This window comes from Spodoptera frugiperda, chromosome 1 (genome assembly GCF_023101765.2).
Source record: "Spodoptera frugiperda isolate SF20-4 chromosome 1, AGI-APGP_CSIRO_Sfru_2.0, whole genome shotgun sequence".
Lineage (NCBI taxonomy): Eukaryota > Metazoa > Arthropoda > Insecta > Lepidoptera > Noctuidae > Spodoptera > Spodoptera frugiperda.
This window is the reverse complement of record NC_064212.1, coordinates 10,932,879-10,956,880: the sequence shown is the minus strand read 5'-3', so window position 1 is coordinate 10,956,880 and position 24,002 is coordinate 10,932,879. Positions and strand designations below refer to the sequence as shown.

The window sequence follows — 24,002 nt, the reverse complement described above, 5'->3', positions numbered from 1 at the left end:
TTGCCGGGTCACTGACCTATGTCGTGTTTTGCCAAAGGTTTATCAGGTTAGCAAAGGATTATTGTAGATATGTTTAGTCGGTGTTTTTAGTAACTTACTTATACTTCATTTTGTCAGTGCGACAGCAACAACAAATCATAGATAAGTATCTAGTTACGGGTTATCCAAAGTTCGGTGAATGATTAAAATTATAGAAATTCTTCTAAACGTATAATTTAGAAAATAGATTTGTTTTTGAAAACACGAGAATGGAATAAAGCGGAAAGACCTAGCTTTTAACAAATGCTTCGTAGCATACTTAATGTATACCTACCTAGTACTTGATTGTCAATAACAAGATATCATCTCATTAGCTAAACTTCTAAAGAATATTTAAGTATTTATCTAGGAGACATTTAGGATTTATAACTTTGGGGTGCTTATTTTCAAATTGTTTACATACGCAGCGTAAGCTGTAAGGCGCTATGCTGGGGCACGAAGTAAGCGTGTGCGCTTATCGTGTCTATATAACAGCTGGCTGGCTGCGCGTGCGCACACTCGCTAACGCCTCTCACCCGCCGCACGATCGATTTTCCTCCCTTTGTGATTTCCACCGGCGCGTGCTACGACGCGAGTGAGGTTAGTGCATTTTCACAATACAGTTTTTTATAAGTGAAAAATTCAACCAAGGTTTGCAAACTTCTGTGTTCCGAATTGTGCAGTGGTCCTTTTTGTGCATGTACGGTATTGTGGAGTTGTGTATGGAATTGTGTCTGCAATAAAAAATATTTTGAAAGAGTTTTGCTTATAATAAATATTAAATAATTCGTCAGTGTCGCAAGGCTGGGACTATTTTTTTTAAGTATGGAAAACAATACTAATCATAAGTATTACTAATCAAACCCCATAAAATTAAACTACATATTTTTATAAGTATTTTAATAAAAAATACTTAAAAGAACTATTAAGTTTTCACTCCTACTAGTTAGGAATCAGGGTCGAGTTTTTTTAGATTTTGAATAAGTAATTTAATAGTTACTATCTTACTTGTTTTTATAGTTAATAAATTATTACAATAAACAATAATATCAGGATGTAATCTATAAAAACCACCGGCTCTTAAAAGCCGATTTATTGCGACCACATTCAATCTGCAGTCAATTATTTATAGATAACACAATCTTTTATGAATAAACTATTTATTAAAACATATTTCTGAATAGTAGTGGTCGAATTACATAATTGACCAACTTCTTGTAGGTACTAGGTACTCTTTTTAAATACTTAATCTTTGACGTAAGTAAGCCTCGAGTGCTAATTCGTTTTTATTGAAATAAAGATAAGTTAGCAAAATTACGAGTCAATAAGATAATATTGCACGATCGTAGTTTTTTTTGATAAATCGTAGTGGCGATAGTATATTTTTTAAAGTATGCAGATTGCTTTTTAATTAGTAAAAAAACAACAATCATCAATTACTTACACGCCTAGACGTGTAGGAGACTTACCTAGGTACCTGTACATACGTATATTAATAGTTATTAAGTAAGCGATTTATCTAGAGCAATTATGTACTCGTGTAGAGTTGATTGAACTCTAGATAAACAGCAAATACCTAGATCCTTCTAAGAGCTCTTCAGTAAGGGAACATTTTCTACAACATTTGTATTGTTTAGGTACATAAGTACAACAATATCATAAAAGCTGTTTAAATGATAAGGACATAAAGAGCCAACGTGACTGCTAGGTAATAGAACTTTCGACTTTTGATATTTGCTTTGTGTCGTCTCGTCGATATACTTAAGTAATTATTTTGTTGGCAAGTCAATACTTTTTTAAAGAAGACGTGATTATATCGTTAGATATTTTGGATATGAGGAAAAATTTACGAAAATTTCGCAAGGTTGACTAGAGGGGACCCTTCGTTTAAAGTTTTTTACATTTTACAAGTAATTTAAAGTGCTTAGCTTAGCATTTAAGTTTAATCGATGACGATAAACTGAAATTGTAATTTTTATGTACCGGTATATTCGTGCAATAAGATTTAAAGTTATTACTTATGGGTCTACAGGTCATTTAAGTAATGGGTAGTGCTCAATAGATTTGTGCAATCGATCTCCAACGCAATGATGTGTTTTTAAACATGAAGTCGGCGACACGTGCTCCCGCGCACCGTGATATGAATCCACAACAAGTCCTTGCCTTGCGGCCAGTGTCATGTCAACATACACCGGCCGTAACTATACGATGCTCTTTGAGAATAATGAGTGTGAACGTTTTATCTGATCGATTAAGGTTTAACATAATTTTGGAAACCTTGTAAACACGCATTACGAAACTAAACCTTAAATTGTATTGTAGTGTAGTCTATATGAAGTGTTTTTTTTCTTGCAGTTTTGAAAATGAGTTCAAGTGAGTTCAGATTGGAGCGCAACGTTGAGTTGTCGCCAGAGACAAAAGCTATTGCAGAGCAGGAGTTACGGGAGACTCCAGAGAGGGTGCGCGAAGCCCTAGAGAGGCTGCGGGAGCTGCTCAAGGAGAACAAGGACCTACACTTCGGAGATGACGACGAGCTGCTCACAATCTTTCTGCGCCCTTGCAAGTGGTACCCCGAGAGCGCGATTGCACTTGTAAGTCTCTCTCAATCTTAAGTACAGATCTAATTTTCTTTGCGGTTGTTATTTTATAAATTTTGATGACAAGTCAAGTCAAACTCATTGCGACGGGTGCGATTATAACAAGTGTTAAGTAGGACTATGCGAATCGCTGACGTCGCAGACGCACTACTTATAGTAAACTAGGTTACACTTGTTAAATGTGTAAGTTAGTAAAAACATTTATTGTGTTACGATTTCTTTTAATAGTAATGTTTGATTGAGCCGCTCGATATCTTGAACAGACATTCGAGCGTAGGTTAAGCAGGTCATATTGTTACAGCCTACTAAATTTGCGTAACTCGGCAACTACATAATGTGGTGATGTTTGGCAACTTCAATTACAAATGGTTAACGACTGATTTCGTTGGACTTGTCCTAGACCTCGCTTATTACGCGCTTTATACCAAGGATCATAAACAGTGATTATAATCTACTTTACTATGATGAGCTTCTAGACGTTTGTTTGTACACAGCGTACTTACTTACTTACACATTTGACCTCCTTTTTGTGTACCTTTAAGTTTGACCCTTTTGTAAAAACTTATTTTTCATGTGACGATAATAGACGATTCTCGAGGCGACGTGTGATTTCATTTATCTTTTAATAGTTTTCTGACGATCTGTCACATATACAATTGGCAATTTCTTCTACGTAGGCTGAAGATGTAGGGGTCACGGTTCCAGTACCGTATTAGAGGTGCCATTATAGTTTTTTGTAGTTACACTAAAATAGAAATTCATTAAATAGGCTCTAACCTTTAGCCATAATGGTTTTACGGCTCATTAATTAACAAAACAAATAAACGAAGAATAATTAGTGAGTAGTAGGTACATATAACTATTATGTATTTCTATTTACTTCCTACAATTAGTGGCGTTTTATTGTTTATTATATTTTTTTTTATTTCTGCCTTTTTTCTCGGAGGATGTAGGTCGTCTGCGTAGCTTTTCTTTTGAATGCAAGTCATATTAATTGCCCATGTAAGTAAGTCGATTATTCGAGATATATACCTACACAGAATACAAATCCGGAATACCTAATAAAGAAAACATACCTACTTAATAAATAGTAAATAAATAAATAAGTAGGATTATACGTATAACGCAGGTAACTAATGCAGTTACATAATAAGTAATATAATGAATAAATAGTGCTATTGCACTTCGTATTACATTGTCACTACAATGTAATGTACACTTGGGAGCAAAGAAACGGAGCCACTAACGTTTTTTTTTTATTTTGAACACCCCTTTATAAAATATTCGTTTTACAACAAACTGTACTGTCATTTTAAACGTAATTAAATTACCTTTCAATACGATATACAATTAATAAAATACTTGCAACAGAAACAACTTAATTATCAGAAAAGAAAAAACGCTTGTGGCTCCGTTTCTTTGCTCTCAAGTGTATATTAATTAACAATAAGAAAATAAAAGGTAGATAAACGTTTGTACCTAGTTATTTATGTTTTCATTCTTTGTATAAGTAGTTATTAATTACTTAGTTAAAATTGAAAGTGTTATTGAGGGTTTTTAAAAGTGAGATGAACTTTGTTACGTAAATCTATTAAGCAAGATTAATAACGTTTCATTTTTTGTATTTATTAGGAAGTTTGTTTGATATTTATTGCTTATTGTTCCATTAATGATAAGATTCATATTAATTAGTGGGAAAGTACATTTGTTAGTCTCATCTTCATGTGTGTGTAAGAGAAGACGTACACCCTGGTTTATTAGGTGCCTGGTAATTATAACATGAATCAAATTGCGAAACATCATATACATTAATCGTATCCACAGGACCAATGATGCGATGTTTATCTATTATTCTAGTAGAACAACATATTATTTATCTATCAATTCTAAAAATACATATTCTATCATGTCGAATAGCTACACGATGATGTGTCCGATCCCACCAGTTGTAATGTCACCGAGTTATCTCTCGTTAGTCAAGAGATAAAACAGTTTCCTCTGTTCATAAACATAATATAGGAATCTGCCTCGGGAAGGGCGAGATAAGCCGCGCGACGATGTCAAAGTTCAGTAGTTATCATAATGAGATAACTGTTATTTATCGAACATCACTATTGACCGTTATATTTTTAAATTGTCGGTGTAAACAATACATTAGAAATGTTTGTTGAAGTTATAGGTCATGAGAACGTTGAGGTTACAATGTGTTATGTTGGAGCGTTAGAAATAATTGAACTCGGACGCCGTAATTGCTATTGTAACATGTAGCTGCTTCAGACCAACTACTTATTATACATGCGAAAGTTTGATGGGATGGGTAGTCGTTTCAACACAAAGTCCTGAATAGGTCATTGGGATGATTAAACTTTAGTGGATACATTGCACATAGAACAATAGATAGTAGGTACCTATTAGCTACAATAAAGCCTTGCATTTACCTTTATACAGGCTGAAACTCACTGCAAAATAGAGCCTGCATTGTTGTTTGCTATTACCATTTCAGGAATTTAACAAACTACGCATCATGTATGAATATTTCCGATAGCTATTTATTTGTGTTGATCGCCACCGTGGTGTTTACGCGCAAATATCGTGAAGTGCAGATAAACAGTGACTCCGTTCAATGCCAGCCACTCTATAAATTATCACATATTTGCAACTAAACACATTGCACTTGTTGTTAAGCTAGTTATCTGACAATAACAAATACATTAAATATAGCCGGTATATCATTAATTGCCTATTAGCTCTTTTATCTACTAGACATAGACATATGTTGCAAAACATTGAATAAAAAACGTCCTATCCTCAAGATTTTAGTTTTGAATCATTTCTATACAAAGTAGATTAAATTAGCTCATCAACATTTTTATCATTGATTGTTACGATAACACAAAAATCTGAGCAAAGGCCAAATAATTGTTGAAAGCTGCTTGGCAACAAATTAATTAGTCATATTAAAATTGGCGTTGTAAGAGTTGTGAAATTGAAGATGAGTGAGTACTTGAGTGAGTGATTTTATTTGGTGTTTGCATTATGATTACCTAGTCATAATGTTGTACACTACACTGCACAGACCTATTCATACAAGAACGTATTTGTTTAATAAACATGGCTGCTTGTTGCATGTCTCACGCGGAACATTTGCAATAGACCAGTAGCCAGTAGTGCCAGCAGTGCAGTGCTTGCTGTAATGTAAACGGCGGGAAAACAGCCACAAGGTCTCACCGCGAACAAGCACGTCGACCGACACGTGTGCGCCTGAGTCTTAGTGAAAATTTCTCATCAATCACGTGTTTGCACTAATAACTAATAACTAAATAGGCTCACCACCTATTACATGGGACTTACAACATAAATTGTGAAAAGTGGGTGTACAATGTACTGGCATTATATGCCATAATTTGCACCTCTGCCTACCCCTTCGGGGATTAAAGGCGTGAAGATATGTAGGTATGTACTAATAACTAACTCATAAATCGCATTTTTAAAGCCAACAATGGCTACTTGGATTTCAAGAAAATCTAGTATCAAACTAAAAAGACACAAAGAAGCGACTAGAAATTAAACAACAATGAATTGATAAAACGCAACATTTAATTAACATATGAAACAATTAGAACAAAGGTATTATGATACAGAGTTAGAAGATTGACAAAGACTAGAGTTTCAAAACGATGTGAAACCTTGAAGTTGATTACTAATGTGTTGTTGTCCAAAGGGCGCGTTCATGATCCGATTAATTTGTGAAACAGTGGACTCTGTGTCGTCGGCGTTAGTCAGTCGGCCTGATCAGTCAGTCAGTTAGTTATCAACAACCGACCCGGATATAGACTGCATAGCTCATAGCTGATAGTAGACTATCTATAGTTACATGTTATTGTACATTTCCATTCATAGTTAAAATCTAATCGATATGGTTTACTTGGACTTTGGTTTGGCTCTTAAGTAGTAGGGGCATGTATACCTAATCTATATATCTAAAAGGATGTCTAATAGAAACAGTACATAACATTAATAGCCAGGACACACAGATTTTGATGTACCTAATCGCTAATGTTCATTGTCCGACTCTGGAATAGAACCTCAACTTTATAAAGGCATTAACCCAGTTACCAATAAACCATCAGACACACTTATTATTGCAAACTATAAATAGAAATCTTGTAATTGTTATGAAACAGTGTGTAATGACTGGATTTTACTATCTTCAACTAACTGAGTAAGCAAATGTAGCTTAAGAACATTTGCACCGATTGTTGTATAATGTAGTTTAATTTGTATGAATCATCGCTATGACAATAATAAAATTGTCTTCCACCTAAGGAAAGTGCAATATTTTTAATGATGACTAATATAACGTTGTTGATGCAGAATTTTAGCTAGGTACATACTTATTGCGAGGAAATATTTTATTGTAATGACCGTTTAAAATAATATAATTAGTAAAACAAATTAAATATTTTAGAATAAAACGATTTTGTGATGCACTTCATGTGTATCGAATTGATCTTAGCCAATGTATTGCGTATGCGGACATATTGTTTGCGGATATTTATTTACCTAGGTAGGTACCTACATATTTTAAGTACCTTATGGTCAATTTATGGTTTATAGAGCTTGGTAATCGTTGTCAAATAAAATACGAAAAGAAATGGTGTGAAGTACCTAGTATGTTGTTAAAGATTTCAGTTATAGGTAGATAATGCTCCTGTTTTGTTATGTATTGAGTCCGTTTATTTTCCATACAATGTTATCTTATTTCAATAACTAGATGATAGTATACAAGATATAATAGAGTATTACACAATAATATTATTTATCTATTTCACTAGAGTACAAGTTGAGATTATTTTAAGAATTATTAATAAGAAACTCCTTTTCATAAAGGCCGTAGATATTACAACACACAACCTTTTTTTAGTAAGTTATGCATTTTAAATGAACTTTAAACTATTATTTTATACCCTTTTTAGATAACATTGAGACTGGCATTACATAGTTCTGTTTTATTGATTTTTAATGGTTTTTACCTTGTTCTATCCTGAATTCAGGCTTTACATAAGACCTACTTAAATAATTAATTCCTACAAAGTTTCCTTTATGTTTGATCTCATAACTCGATGCACCTTTTTGTTATACACATACATAGTACAAAGCTATAATTAGTTATAAGGTATTTTTAAAACGCAACCAATGACCTTGCATGCAAATAATTGTACAAGTTGGATGAAAAAGGCTGATTACGAAACGAATGCCCCTGTCTTACTGAATTGTTTAAATTTAATTTATTCATTAGGCATATCGTATACATAATATACATACACATATGTACATACGTATGTAGGTCCAGTTGTAGGTTTGCAAGGGCGCATCAAAACTGAGGCACTATACTAAGTAATAGGACTAATCTGTATGGTTTAGAGACCAGAAAGCTAGCAGAACGAATTAACTATGCGTCTTGTTAAGTTGCTACGTAGTCTACGATTTAACGTTTTAGATGCATTATACATATACTCGTAGATACCTAAATTATGGTTAAATAAAAACACCCACTTCTTATTTATCTCCTGAAATGAGTGAGAGCAAGCTGGGTTATAATATAACGCTAGTGTGGTACCACAACGGTCATCTGTTATCACAACAGATATTGAATGGCCACAGAGGCGTCGCTTTGTTATTTATTATACTGATTACATTTCGTTCAATATTATTCAGATCAAAGGACACTTAATTTCAAAATACGTCAGTTTTTTAATTATGCGTCAATTATGACGATTATCTTTTTATAAACAGACCTCTGATGTTTATTTTTGGTCTCAAAAAGGAAATTTACAGAGATTACTGATATCAAAAAGTGGTTACATATATACAACAACATTTACCCATATATTTCATTAATGAAATCGTTGTATTGCATAAGGCGAGCACTAGTTCACAATTAGACGTTATTAAATATAATAGCCGAGGGATTAAGCAATGGCCATGCGGCGATGGTGTGTCTACCATACGTGCCAACTATGAAGAGTTGCAACTGCAATCAGTCGCTAACCGGTCACTGCTGGCTTAAGCAATCAATCTCAACACTGACGGTTTTGGCGATCACTGTGCTTACGTACTTATTAGTAAACATCACCTAATATGATGACTGTTTGTTGAGGCCTCTCATTGACTCTTACTTTTTGTCATTGAGCACTTCCTCAAGGAATTTGTTCCATGAATGTCTTCCAAAATCCACGAACATTCTCGAAATTTAAGATAGTAAACAAACGAAATAGCAAAACTAACGATAGTATTCTATTGAGCAATATTTTAGTAACATTTTTCAAGAAATTGTTGACCGTGAAGTTAGATAAACATATAGTTGCAGCTCTCAAATTGCAGCAATTTGGGGTTTTAAATCAAACGCTAAAATGACCGAAGCTTGCGTGTCTTATCCCTATTATCTTAATATCAGTTATTTTCTACATCGACAATGTAGGATACCTAATACGTAGGTATTCTAAGAACATTGACGCACATGCATTCTATTCTTTCGAGCGACCGATTTTTGTGTGCGCGGCGCCAAATAAATTAATAGACAATTGATTACGCGCAGTTTGTATGAGCCGCGTGTGTGAGCACTCCCATTCATCAAGTTGTTACGTGATTTACATAATACGCTTCACTTTGTACTTACTTAGGTATTCTCCTAACATGTATTAAAGTAACTTGCTGTCTCTCTGACCACTCTCGGCAATAAATTACTCGTTGCAAATCATCGTTCAATTGTTGGCAATAACCACATTATCGAAACTATTAGGGAAATGAATGCCATTGTGTTGTACGGATGATATGCTAAAGTATTCAATTATTATGATGACAAGATTAAATTACATGAAACAAGCAAAATGATATATTTTTTCCGTATTTTCATGTCACAATGACATGCTCAACTAATACTTATTCTATTTCCAAATTTTATAATAAAAACAAATCTGTGCTTGATTTGTATTCTATGCTTAATATAATAATCATACCAGTTATTTATAAAAAAATGGATAAGCGCTTCCTTGTTAAAGTTGGTCGATAAAATAATTTTAGTTTAGTAATAACTGATATTAAGCACGCGATACTGGCAGCACCAAACGGGCTAAGTAGATCCAGGTTGCAGACGGACAGACGGGCAAATTATACGAACATGTTTCGCCTAGCTCTACATAATTATATGATTATATATTTTCTCCTCTAAGCAAAAGTTTCTCGCCGGAAAGCGCGGTGCATAGATAAACTTACGCATAAATTAAATGCGTGGAAAACTTGCTACGAACTTGTTTTCTTCGCGAACTTGTCTCTTTCATGCTTGTTCTAAACTAGATTTTGTTGTAAAGGCAATTAGGTATATTAGGGCTTGAAACTTTATTTGCTTTAAATTGATTGTGTCTTGTGATTAATAAATGATTTGATTCCTGTTTTTGAGAGATTTTATCTTTCTACGAAACTCTGAGTTTATATACTTATACTAGGATATTTTCTAATGTATGAATATTGTTACATACTTTTAGTATCGAAGGTGGTTCCTCATCCCATTTGCATGCAATGATCTAGCTATTAAAAATTTTAGCACTAACAAAATTAATATATGTTTATTATGACTATATGATGAGTTTTGACGTGTATATGAATAAATTGTGACCAATTAATTATTATCTAAGTATTCAAGTACCTAATATAAATAATGGCATAGTGACCTAAAGATCAACTAGGTTTCGTATCTTTATTCCTAATTAATATGAATATTATTTTTGTCTCCAGATGCGTCGTGTAGCGGAGTTCAAGCGCGACAATGCGTCACTGCTGGACAACTTGCTGCCTGAACAAGAGAAGACCGCCTTCCTTGACCATAAGGTCGTGAACGTCCTGAAGGGCCGCGACCATAAGGGAAGGAGGGTTCTAATTGTCAGTGTTGGAGGTAAGAATTTGGTGCAATCATAATACTCTACAGGGCAACCTATCCGGAGCTGCGGACTACCTAGCGGGTTTACCGGGGCTCCAGCTCGAAAAGCTGGAGTAGGAACGGGGTGGTTTTTAGTCAGTAAGAATCTGAAACTCCCTTTCGCCTCGCCCAAGGCGAGTGAAGTTATTGGATGACTTTCCTCCCTTAAACTAAGGTCAACCTATGTATATCGTAATTTTTATATGACGGGTAAAATGTCTGCTACCTGGGATCATTAAACAGATCGGAACTGATCTCCATAATAACTACATAATCTTTAAAATATATGTTACCTATATTAGGTCGCGGACAATCTAGAAAACTGTTACCAATCACAATGAATTATGCAAACAAACAAATCAAACAGAGACCTTTGAGCCCAATGAGTAATGTTCGTTCTTAGCCGTCCAGAGGTCACTTATTTATACTGGAACGCACTTCAATACTAATTTCCTTAATAAATATTTAGATTTACACAAAAATATGCGATATGTGATTGCGACGTTACATATTATGTCTGAATAACATTTATTTAAAAACAAGATAACGTAGGTACATAAATAACAATTCTATGTAAACATTTGTCAGTGTTCGATGGAAGCATACAATTTCTAGATATCAATCGATCAAAATAGAAGATAGCGACGCTACTACGCTAAAAAGACGTGATTGACTCTCGTCGAGTTCTTTGTCCTACATAACAACAATCGAGATACTATGTATGTACTATGTACGTGTACATAATGATCAATATCTCACAGTTCTCGAGACAATACGTAAGCGATAAGTTCTATACGAACACTTTCTACTTTTGATTTGAAGAGGGTCTATTATAGAAATCAATAGTATGTATAATAAACACGTATTGTGGTAATAACACGCTTTTCATTCGTCGATTTGATGCAGTTACTTAGGGAATGTCCACACCGGGCACTCTTCCAAATTTCACGCTATCAAGTACATACTTGTTGACTGGGAATACCGAAATTGATTCTGAGATATCATTTTAAGTATCACCAACAATGCAGACGGTTTTATAAAGAATACGTATAAGGATAATGATTATGTAATCATAAAAATATAATTGATTACCTAAGCCATTGCAGAATTTATTAAGTAGATACAAGTTTTTCCTGTTTGTACTATCAGTATTGGGTATGATTGTTTATTATTGTTTCGGTACAATAAGACAATGGTAAGAGTATTATACTTACTTATTTACTTAGTCTTCTTACTTAAGACAGTTAATGTTCAAGATTGTTGCCATCTGGTCCCAAGTATGATCCCCCGTTATTGTAATATTACATAAACTTGCTACATTTCTGCCCCACTATTCAGTTATGTAGTAAAGTAGCCGCAAAGCAGTTAAATAATGGGATTGCTCTGAAGCGATAGCTGCGCAATTTCGTATTCGATGCGTATACGCAATATGCATAAATAGTGACAGTTACTCTGGTGTCCCGCATACAAAACATTACGAAAACCCATTCTTTCCAGCTGACATATAGCATAAGAGGCAGCCATGATCATTAGCTACTTAAATACTGAATATTTAACACTGTTTCGTCCATAATATACCTAAGTATATACTGATATTTATACATATACGCATTTTTTTAACTATAACTGTTTCTGAATATAGAATTGTTATTGGCATCGCACATTATTATGTAATTAATAAGAACTTAAATACTAATTCTACTATGACTTATCCCGGACTAAAGAAACCCGATTAATGACCGATTTTCTCCTATCAGGTTCATGGGACCCAAAGAAAGTGAATGCTGACCAGCTATTCAGGCTGTTCTACTTGATCCACGAGGCCGCCATGTTGGAGCCGGAGTCACAAGTCAGAGGAACCGTTGTCATCATGGACTTCCACAATATGGGGTGGACACAGGTCAGTGACCTTATTTATGACCATTTTCTTCTAGAGAACAAATTGTGGACCCTCTTGGATATATTCTGATATGAATGCTATTTCACTGTTGAAATTACAGTCAGCAATAAAACCAACATTATTACAACTAACGTTTTCAGTTAACAAACTTAGAAATGAAATTAATTACTGCATAGTTACGTTACTCTCACCATTTTAAAGTACCTAACTGTACGAGTAAGTAATTCAAAATCTACATTTACGTTCTTTATTTTGAAAGCCAAAAATAGCAATATGTGCATTAAATTGAGTCAATTAAACTGCGTGTTGTGTTATATGAATTTTAAATAGTTTACAAAGGTTTCAAAAGTAAACCGATTGACTAATTTAATATACAATGTTTATTTACCTATGTTTACGCAATTATGGCGTATATCTATGTACTTATGTAGTTGTTATTTCAACTGGTGTTGTAGATTTGAGTGATGTGATAATTATAACAAATTAAAGTAGTTACCCATACTCATATCGCACATCTTTCGTGGGTACAAGCGTGAAATGTCGACTTTTTCATGACGAAACAATACTTATTTCGTTATTTGTGCCAACAAAATTGTCATGTTGTCATAATCATCCAACGATATATTTGCAAAAACTAGTTTGTGGTATAATGCGCAGTTCCTACAAATATAGGTGAGTCTTGTGTCTATTGTTATAGAGTTCAGTGTAGTTTGCACAATTGTTTTGGCACAGCCGGTCCTTTAGTTTTCAGGACATTACCGATACAAATTATTGTAGGTCGTTGTTTCCAGTCTATGTGTGTTTACAATAGATATTGTTTACATTACTGAAGAGTAAAACCTTAAACACTACTTTAACTTTAAGAGACTGCTAAGTAGATCGCTTATCGGTTGTTTTGTTTTCATAATTATAGTCTTTTTATTTGGCAAAGAACCAAAAATATGTAGATTATCGTATCGATAACGTTTAACGTTATTTATAGTGTACTAAATGAAATAGGTGTTGCAAACTCGAACGCAGAGATAATAGCCATACTCAATATGACATGGAAGTAGACAGATCACTTTCACTGCGCGTGCGCATGCTGATTTGAATGTATCGTAACGAAGTGACAGCAACAGCGCTGTGTTGCTCGGTGTCGTGATATATACCATACTACGTTGTTTGTTTAGGTTTTTACGGATCATAGTTTTTTATAGACACTTATTCATATTTGCTAACTAAGTATTGTGAAACCCATGAACATGTAAGCAGAATAACAACAAACTGCATCTCTATTTATAATTCAACTCCGTTGAACAAAGCTGTGATAAATTGAAAATGAGTTTTTTATTTAATTTTATTATCTGCATGGCGCCGGACATTGCACTCGGCGTGTAAATATTATTGTTTCTACAAGTGCATGTCTTGTCCACCGCGAGGATGAGTCAACCCCTAAAACAAAGTGTAGGTACCTAGCTCAAAGTACAATGTGCATATACAGAGTGTTATGAACAAAGAAAAGCGTGGAGTATATCGTAGCGTGCCGTGTTGTCTGCATTGTTCCTTTTATCTTTGTTTCCAATGCGCAGTACCCGCACTACCCACTACCTACATAAAGGGTATAATTATTAATTCGGCTTAACAACAACCTTCTGCCTTACACTTACAAATATTTTCTTGTGGTTTTATTAACACCGGCTCAAAGTCGAGCTATCACTTAGAACTTCAATAACATTGCATGCATCGCCTATACGGTGCGAATTTGATGTTTCAATAAACACATTATTATTGCAATCAGTTTCTCACCTACGTTTTATTTGAATGGCTCTCGACTGTTAACAGTTAAGTAAATTAGTTGAGTAGTCAAGTATCATAGAGAAACATTTTAAATGTTTCGATTTGATGACACATGTTGTGCAATTACGCTTGAAGCTGATGTTGCTTTGCTGCCAGCATCTATGGTGATTTATGTAAATAATAACATATAGTAAACTGCACTAATAGTACCTGTATCTATTTCCCTGTGTGATCTTATATCGTTCATCCTATAGGGAATAAGTCATTACATACTAAAGGACCATCCCCTGAGTCTATGTTTGGGAATTGTGAATAAGATACCCTTACTTTGTTTTCGCAGCGACCGATCAATGAGTGATTTAAATAAATAATTGACAAAAGTTCTCATGGTCTCTATCTTTGTATTCATACATTGATATACCTAGAATAATATTATGTGTTTACATACATATTATTATGTATATTAGAATATAAACAAAACGTGTAACAGCCAACAGGTTACGACATCGACGTACTTCTAGATTGTACATAGTTCTAATTGTAAACATTGAACAGGATCTTAGATATCAGTTGTACATTGTATATCTTATCAATTACCTGGACATATGTATACTAATCTGTCTTTTGTGTAATAGATTAACAAACTTGCTTCGCTTTAAAGGATTATCAAATTGATTTCTTCCTTATCTGGGGATTAACGTTGCTATGCTAATGCAAAATTATAACGATATAAATCATTTAGGTACTTATTGACATAAATGACTGACATGAATTAATTACGTTTTTATTCTGATGCCCTGTTACAAAAGTTTGGTATCAGGTAAAGTGGAGATTTAAAAATAGTACACGCACAGTACTTAGTGGAAATTACGGTTAACAAACGTCCTTAACAAACGACATAATACTCTGCCTTAGACCTTAGATAGAGTTCCACCTTAGTATCTACATTATGTTCTCTAACAATGTAAAAAAAGCGGTGTCTTTATCCATGAAGTGAACAAATATTGAATTCCTTCCAATATAACTTAAACTTAAAGGCCATTATCAGAAGGTCGGTTTGCACTTGACAAATAAATGGTATCTTCCTTCCGGTTCTGCATTTAGGGCATAGATAGTCAACATTTAGTATTACCTCGAAGTGAGGAAGTAGGTATGTTAATCAATATAAACACGATGAATGGTTTCTAGTCAGATCACGATCAGTCGGAAAGGTCGAAGCTGTTCGGTGTCCTGGCGGGAGCTGTGAGATTAATGTGCTTAGCTCCCTGGTCACGTAACTGGCGTCATGATAGTCAGAACATATTGATATCATTAAAATCGTGTGAATCGCCTCTGCCGCGTTCTTTACCCTGTTATTGTTAAGCCATGTTTGGCGAAATTTAATTAATCTATGTTAATATTTGCGTACGTGGTCGTAGGCAGGATCGTCTGTTGTTTATTTCCTCAATTAAAGTCCTTTCTTAATTTAATCCCTGGTAGAGATCTGTTGAAGTTTTCTGTGTATGCAGCATCAGTTGCATTGTCATTTAGGTATATCTTTTGCATGTCTTGGCCTTCACTGAAATACGCGTATTACTTAGTATTACTTATAATGTGTAATGTTGCAAACGTTTGTTTGATTAATGAAATATAACAATGACTGAAACTGAACCGTATTTTCAGGTTGTTTAGTTATAATAACAGTGGAAATGTCACGTGTAGTTACAGACGACGGTCATACAAACAATAGTGTGTGATTCGTTAAGGTTATTTGAGGGAACTAATGTGGATTACTGGGTGCAATTGTATGGAAATGTTAAGAAATTAGTCATCTTTGATTAATAATCATTGGTCACAGGAAAAACGTACTTCACCGTACTCGCTCAGGGTTTCCTCTCAAGGGGCCTCACGTCCGAGGCTGTTGATCGAGTTGCAGATTATAGAGCACGCATACGGCCAAGATCTCTGTACATCTATCTTTGTACTGATTGATTTATATCACCTTAGTATTTGTTTAACCTAGTTCTATAGAAAACACGAAAATAAAGTTTGTTGTTCCATGTTCTTACGTAATACAGTACTGTAGTATTATGACCTTATTAAAGGTAGCAGTTTTCTGGATTTATTATAAATAATATTAAGTATAATGACTTCCCAAATAAATTATGTTAATCAACCACGAACAATGCGTAAGTAACAATATAAATTAATAATGATTCACGATAATTTTGGTGGAAATTCAGTTAATTATTCAACAATAACATTGAAAGCGTCTTTGTTCAAAATGTACCTAAACGTTATTTTGATACGAAAAAAATATATTTACAAACGTTATTGATTTTGATACTGTTATTCAAGTAAAATGTATGTTTTTATTAAAAAAGGTAATGATTTTTCATTAACTTCCCAAAGAGTAATCGATGAATCATAACACCGAAACATTGTAGTTGTAGATACATAGCCATAATTATCCTAGATACCATTAAGGATTAGGTAAACAAACTTAAGTTAACTCAAAACTAATATTTTAATTAAACATCCGTCCTTTGTGTCGATATTGAAGGAAACGGAGTTTCCTTAGCGTTTGTAAAGGACGATGGTAAATAAAACATGGTCGTTTTGGTAAACACCTAAGACATAAGTATACATATGTACAGCCTTGGCCAAAAGTATTGAGCACCCATGAAATCTTTGAGTTTTATGCGAAATATCAAATAGAAACAAAACAATTTATTTTTTATATGTTTATTTTACTATTTATTAATTGAAAATGAATATTTTGTAAGTCCACCCTTTGCCTTAATTACGGCAGAATTTTTTTTTGGTATAGAGCTAACAAGATTTTTACAGTCTTTAGCAGTAATCGCGTTCTATTCTAGGCACAGGTAGCGTTTCAAATCTTCTCTGTTGTTAATTGTGTGGCGCCTACCTCTGCGCTTTACTAAAACCCATAAATATTCTATGGGGTTTAGATCTGGCGACTGGGCAGGCCAGTCAAGAAGCTCTACGTTATTTTTCCGGAATCATGCCATAGTGCGGGCAGATTTGTGGCAAGGTGCGTTATCCTGCTGGAATTTACCAATATCCATGTTCCTGTCGCCGAAAAGTTTCGTGAATGAAGGCAGGAACGCAGTTTCTAGTAAATTTATGTACTTAGAAGAGTCCATGCGGCCCTCTCACACGAACAATTCGCCAACTCCAGAATCGGTCATGCAACCCCAGACCATTATGCTACCGCCATCATATTTTACGGTTGGTACCACACACTCTGGCTTAAAATCTTCGCCCACCCGGCGACGTACAGGGGTCACAACAGGGGTACCAAAAATCTGCAATAAAGAGACAAATATTGAGTTCCAGAAAACAAAAGAACTTCATCTATGCGTTTGGATTTTAAACCATTTTATATTATTTTATTAGGGCATTAAATATAGTTACTTACCTCTAAGTTAGATTCGTCTGACCACACAAAATTTGACCACTCTGCAGTGGTGAAAGTTCGGTGTTGTAAGGCCCATTTATACCGAGTTTTTTTTGTTTTTGTCGGGAGCCATGGTTTCTTCCTAGCGTCACAACCTTTCGGATCAGCTTCCTGAAGTCTTCTACAAGTAGTTCGAGCAGAAATTGATACCTTATTTTGTTCTGACAACTCAGCAGCGAGCTCTGAAGATCATTTTTTCCTATTTTTTAACGACTCTCTCGGTAACTGACGATCCTGACGGTCTGTGGTGATGCGTTTGCGCCCTGTTTTTGGTATATTTTGATGTGATCGGATTGCATAGAATCGCTGAATAACAAATTGCAAGGATCGGCGCGAACATTTCACAGTTTTGGAAATCTCTACTTGTGATTTCCCTTGCTCATGCAGAAGCTGTACCTCCACTCGTTTTTCTGAAGAAAGTTCGTTTCGTTTTGGCATATTGCAACGATAATACTTATAACTTTGAAATAAAATACCAAAAACGCACCTGGATCACGGGATGTTGTCAAAACGAGCGATGGTAGCGAACTGATAAATAAATACAAACATTGTAAAAATCACATTTTATTACACCTAGGTGTTTTATTCCTAGCTACGGCATAAATCATTGTTTTTAAATCTTTGTAGATAGCCGACAAACAAATACTTCAACAGTAGATTTAGTTTTCTGCCATACTTACCGTGATCAAGCGAAATTTGTAAGGTGCTCAATACTTTTGGCCAAGGCTGTATATGATAACGTGGCTGCACTTGTTTGGTCTTCAACCTGATATCGACCTTTGTGGTTGATCTGAACCGCAACTGGACTGTGATTTATTGAGATTCTAGGTAATTATGTAAGTTATTACCTATGTAAATCTAAGTGTGTATTCATGGACTTTCTTATTGAATTTACCCGGGTGCTGTTTCCTGATGTTCTTGATTAATGTACCGATTGAATTTTTCTTTCAAACAAACGTTGACTTAATGACATGAAACACGATAAAATAGAATTACCATTCAGCAATGAATCCAGAGTCAGTTACTTTTTACTTCGAAACAGTGAAATACAAACGGATACATAGCCACATGACCATAGGTCCATTTTGTTATTAGAATATAACTCTGTCGAAACAATACCTAACATGCTACGTGTGTTTAAAATCGTGAGATAGTAATTGATTAGTAAAGCCCTGTGATTAATTAATCAATAAGTAATACTAAATGACGAATTTAAGTTTATGGCAGTGTTACCTACATTCTTGTAGTATTAAAGTTTATCTTTAGATCTCTATACTTTACATAAACAGATAGCATTATTACGAAACACCGATAGACGAAACCTGTAAGAAGTGATGATTAATTTATTACAATATCTAGATATTAAATTAAAATATATGGGGGCTATAAAGTACTTAGTATTATTACGTTTTGTAATTTATTATTTATTGTACTTTATCATTATTTCACGTGCGGCCTATACTTAGGTATTAAAATTAGGTTTCCGGGTTTTACCACCGTCTTTGTTATGATGATTCAAATTTTATTTATGTATTTAGGTATTGTACTTGGGTACTTTTTAATGGTTATTTAGCAGGTAGAATTAAAACAAGTTTATGTAGATGTATATATTTTTATGTTAGGTATCAAACATCGTCATTTAAACAATATTTACGTTACCTAATTAATTCTTATAAAGATGGTGTTTAGATTACATGTCATTTAATCCCGGCAGTGGTGGCCAAGACTTTAGTATCTGCTCATTAAAACTAATGAAGGTCATGTTTCCTATATAAATGCCTGATATAAATTTATTTGTTAGTCAGGAGTCAATAGGGAATCAAGTTACTGAATAATTGTTAAAGATACATTTTAATTGATGTATTTGATTGATTACTTGCTAAGATATGAATTATTATGAGAATTTACGTCTTAATCTGCGTCATTTCATACGTTCGTAAGCTGTTCGGTGAAGTCGCACCAATCTTCGTAGCGGTTGGTCTAAAGAACTTTACATAGAGTCACGTCACACGGTTTCGACACAATCTAATCTTCACAAGCGAAAACTTGGCTTCTGGCAGCTATAAATGTTTCAGAGCTGATCCCATACTCGGTAATACCATGAGGCGAAGCAACGATAGACGCATACAAAATGTCTTAAAGAGTGGCGATTGCGCGGAGCACTGACCGACGTCACCCCAACACGGAACTGATGGTAGCCGACTCTTGCCAAGTGCCAGGGCGTAGGTTATCAAATCCATTCGGTCACTCACCCAATACCTTTGCCAAATGACGTCTAATCAACCCAATTATAATTACTCACGACAGTTTATTGTCTGTAAAACTTCCACATCTTATCGTTTACATGTTGACATAATAAGTTGAAAATATTAAGTAGAGCAGCTTATCAGGCGTTGTAGATGCAACATCCATTAAGATATTGAGTCTTATATTAAGGTACAATAAGTTGGTTATGCAGCGATTACTAGTAAAACATCGTGGTAAGAATAATTTCTTGTGGTCGAGGTGGTTACAAGTGATACTGGTGGGCGGAGGTCGAGTGTTAATCATCCCGCTGGCATCCAGAAAGTTCACATTATTATGTAAAGAGTGTAGGATGAGTGTGATAACGTGTATAATGGAATTCTGTTTAAAGATCAGATGACACATCATATAAGACACTTATCGAGGATCTACCGCAGTTAGCTCGTAGTCCATATCGATTATATTTATTTAACTCCACTGGATTTAAAGAGATGGGAGTAATGAACTCATTTTTTGTAATTAGGTACATAGATAATATATAGATAACTACGTCCTTTTCGAGACGAAATCATATCCAATAGCCTGGTACTGATTTAGATGTCCTGAAGTAATATTGTAACAAACATTTCCATGAAATAATATATTAATGTCATAATTTGTTTGTCCACAGACAATGGGTCTAACCCCAGCGTTCTCCAAGCGTCTCCTGACCTTCATCCAGGACGCTATGCCTCTCCGACTGAAGGAGGTGCACTTCGTGAAGCAGCCCATGGTCTTCAACGTTGTATGGAACATGTTCAAGCCCTTCATCAGGGAAAAGCTCAAGAACAGAGTAAGTAGAGATTTGATGATGAATATTTTTATGATGATGATGATGCATGAGGTTATCTATACTTATTGTATTGGAAAATTATGCAAAAAAGACTGGTAGAAATATAAAATGTGACTTCAAAAATGTTGTTTAAGATTAAGAAGAATGAAAGGGATTATTGACCCATTTCATTTACATAAATAAATACTATCGAAGTTAACGATATTTAAAAAAGAAATAAAAGAATAATTCGTATTCATGAATATTATTACTTCATAACTTTTTTTTTGTGATTGTTGTCACTCGTCAATGAACTCAAATTTTAAAGTGCATGCATACATGCAGGAAGTGCATACAAGCATGTATAATATGCATGTGCTAATTTATACTTGACGTTTTGTCTGTTTTCTTATTCTTTGGATTGTCTAATTTATTTTCAACCAATCGAAAGTATCGCCATCTAGCGGGTAATAGCCGATCTCACTCTTTTTACACAGTTATCTGGTAGATAATGGTCGTATGTTTAGCCAATAAATATTTATGATTTGTGACTTTCTTTCAGATTTTCTTCCACGGCTCGAAGATGTCATCTCTTCACAAGCACATGGCGGCGTCTCACTTGCCGTCTGACTACGGTGGTGAGCTGCCCGCCATCGACTACTCCGGCGCCGACTGGTACCCTGTCATCAACGACGTCTTGCCGCACATCCACAACTGGAACACCTACGGGTTCGCCAAGGACTCGTAGGCACCTAGATGTAGCTTACTGCCTTCCGTCGATATTAATGAATTTCAGTTATTTAGTACAAGATAGACTTTTTGAACATAAGTAATTCATTCCTCGTATGAAATTCACTGTTACATTTATCGCGTTTGGCAGTTTGTACTATTCTCAATGTAACATAGTTTTAGATTTTTTTAAGACTTAAACTGGAGTACGTGTTCGAATAGCCGTTGTCCTAAGTTCTGGCTTACAGTGGTGATAGGATAATTGTTAAATAATGCCATGTGCCCGAGCACCACTAGTATAACATAACTTGAGCTCTCCCGTAATCGGGGTTCGATGTTATTAAGTATAGATATTACCAAAATAGGAATTCAAAGAAGAAATTGAATGGTAGCTTAACATAGTTCCAAAACTGAAGAGTGTGTGTGAATGGGTAACAAAATATGATGTGATAAATATTGACAAGTAATATAATAGTTTAAATGTTAAGGTTTTAGGTTTACTGAACGACACAGGCTAGATAGCTACGGTTGAGGAATTAATCGCTAGTATGTTTGATCTAGACAGGCTTTAGATAATTAGGAGTACATGACTGTGCAACGACTGCTATGTTCGTGTGACTTTAGGATAATCGTTTGTATGTGTAAGGGATGTGTTTGTATATTCAAATTTCCATGGGGATGTGAGCGAAGTTCATGACATGTACGTACGAACACTTTGTAGACATGGCGGTGTTTATTTATTTAGATGTAGACAGGAACGTGTTCCCGTTGATCGTGCACAACTCGCGTGTCGAGACGGCTGTGACAATGATGACGTACGGTGCCAGTTCTGAACCATTTTATCACCAAATGTAGTTTAATCCATTATTGTATGGTTAATTAATATCTTATAGCGTTAAGTAACTCAAGACATTTAAAAACAGTACATTTCCCATAATTTATTCAATTCTGACAATTGTGAGTGATATGTAATTTTTGCAAAAATTGTTGATGTACCAAGTAGCATTTTGTCGCATTTAATTTGATTGCGATTGTCTCCAAATGTTGTTTTATAGTTCAAAGCAATGTTATCAAATGTATTTCAATGATTACGTATCCTCAATGGTTGTAGGGTTCTGTGTGTAGACTCTAAGGAGTGTTGCTAAATATTATTATAAACGAGCTACTAGTAATTAAGTGTAACTTTATATAATTATGTATAATTAATGGAGTTTCTTGTGGTATCACTTCTAATTGTCTATATGTAATATCATCGTGGATTCTTGAGACGTGTCCTATGTGCCTTTAATAGACGCATTCCAAACTATTTTTGTATCGTTCTTTTTATAGATTTGTAATATTTTTACTAAGTATATGGAAAAATTAAAAATACCTGATTTGCTCAATATTTACATAGTGTGTGTGAAACGAAATGCATACAATTATTTATGCGTTTTGTGTAGATATTAAATTTAAATAAAATAATTATGAAATATAACTTTTTTTTCATTGGTGCAAGCCTGCTACTCTTACCCAATCACTATAAGTTAAATAATTACTTAAATAATAATTATTTAAGTTTTTAAATAAAATGTTAGTTTAACTAGATGTTTATGAAAATATCTGGTTTTTCCGACGGATATCACAGATGGCAGACACCCTGGGGTGTCTTACTAACTCATTGAGATATGGAACCGAAGTTAGGTGTCTACTTTATATACTTAGTATATAAAGCTGAAAAGTCTGTTTGTTGGAACTCACTAACCCCAGAACTACTGGCCAGAATTTGAAAATTCTTTTTCTGTTGGATAGTCCGTTTATTGAGGAAGGTAAAACATCGTATTGTATTGTAAAACATCACGCTACAATCAATATGAACCAAGTAGCGCGTGAAGCTAGTACATTACATACACAATAAGACAATAAATAAATAAACGAAATAAAAATAAGGTAATGCATATGTAGTGAAAGTATAACAGCTCTGTTCTTTATTGATATAAGCTTTTGAACATTGTATAAATATATGGGTCGTTTCTTAATTAAAAAAGAAGCCTATTGTTACATTGTCAATGATGATTACTGGTAATTACATAGTAATTACTCAACAAGGCATCTTTTCATGTAATTTTGACATGTAAGGTCCATGATAATAAACACCACGGAAGCCAACATCCGTTGCACTTGTCACCGGTTGTTCATTGTTTTGCAACATTTTTTACACAGAATGAAGGTCTTATTATTATTTTTGTGCAGAGTTTCTCTACAGGACTTTCAACTAATACTTGAATAGAATAACTAGTAAATATGTAGTAACATTCATTGAAGAAATGCTGAACATTAGTTTTTTTTTAAAAGGGGCAAATCATCTAATGACTTCTCTCGCCTTGGGTGTGGCGAGAGGGAGTGTCAGACTCTTACTGACTAAAAACCATCCCGTTCCTACTTCTGCTTTTCGAGCCGGAGCCCCGCTAAGCCCGCTAGGTTGTCCGCAGTTCCGGTTGAATATTAGT

General features: G+C 34.5%; 1 protein-coding gene across 2 annotated transcripts; it reads left to right on the top strand.

The window, feature by feature from the left end:
• Nucleotides 1–450: 450 nt before the first annotated feature.
• Nucleotides 451–22,990, top strand: LOC118273143 (clavesin-1). 2 transcript variants are annotated; one of them, XM_035589951.2, is made up of 6 exons: nucleotides 451–618; nucleotides 2,374–2,609; nucleotides 10,410–10,566; nucleotides 12,348–12,490; nucleotides 20,644–20,805; nucleotides 21,347–22,990. In XM_035589951.2, the coding sequence occupies exons 2-6, from the start codon at nucleotides 2,382–2,384 to the stop codon at nucleotides 21,530–21,532; spliced, it is 876 nt and encodes a 291-aa protein (XP_035445844.1). In that variant the 5' UTR covers nucleotides 451–618; nucleotides 2,374–2,381; the 3' UTR covers nucleotides 21,533–22,990. The 2 variants fall into 2 exon arrangements, with proteins under 2 accessions (XP_035445844.1, XP_035445845.1); XM_035589952.2 differs by having other exon boundaries at nucleotides 539–669.
• The last annotated feature ends 1,012 nt before the right edge of the window (nucleotides 22,991–24,002 follow it).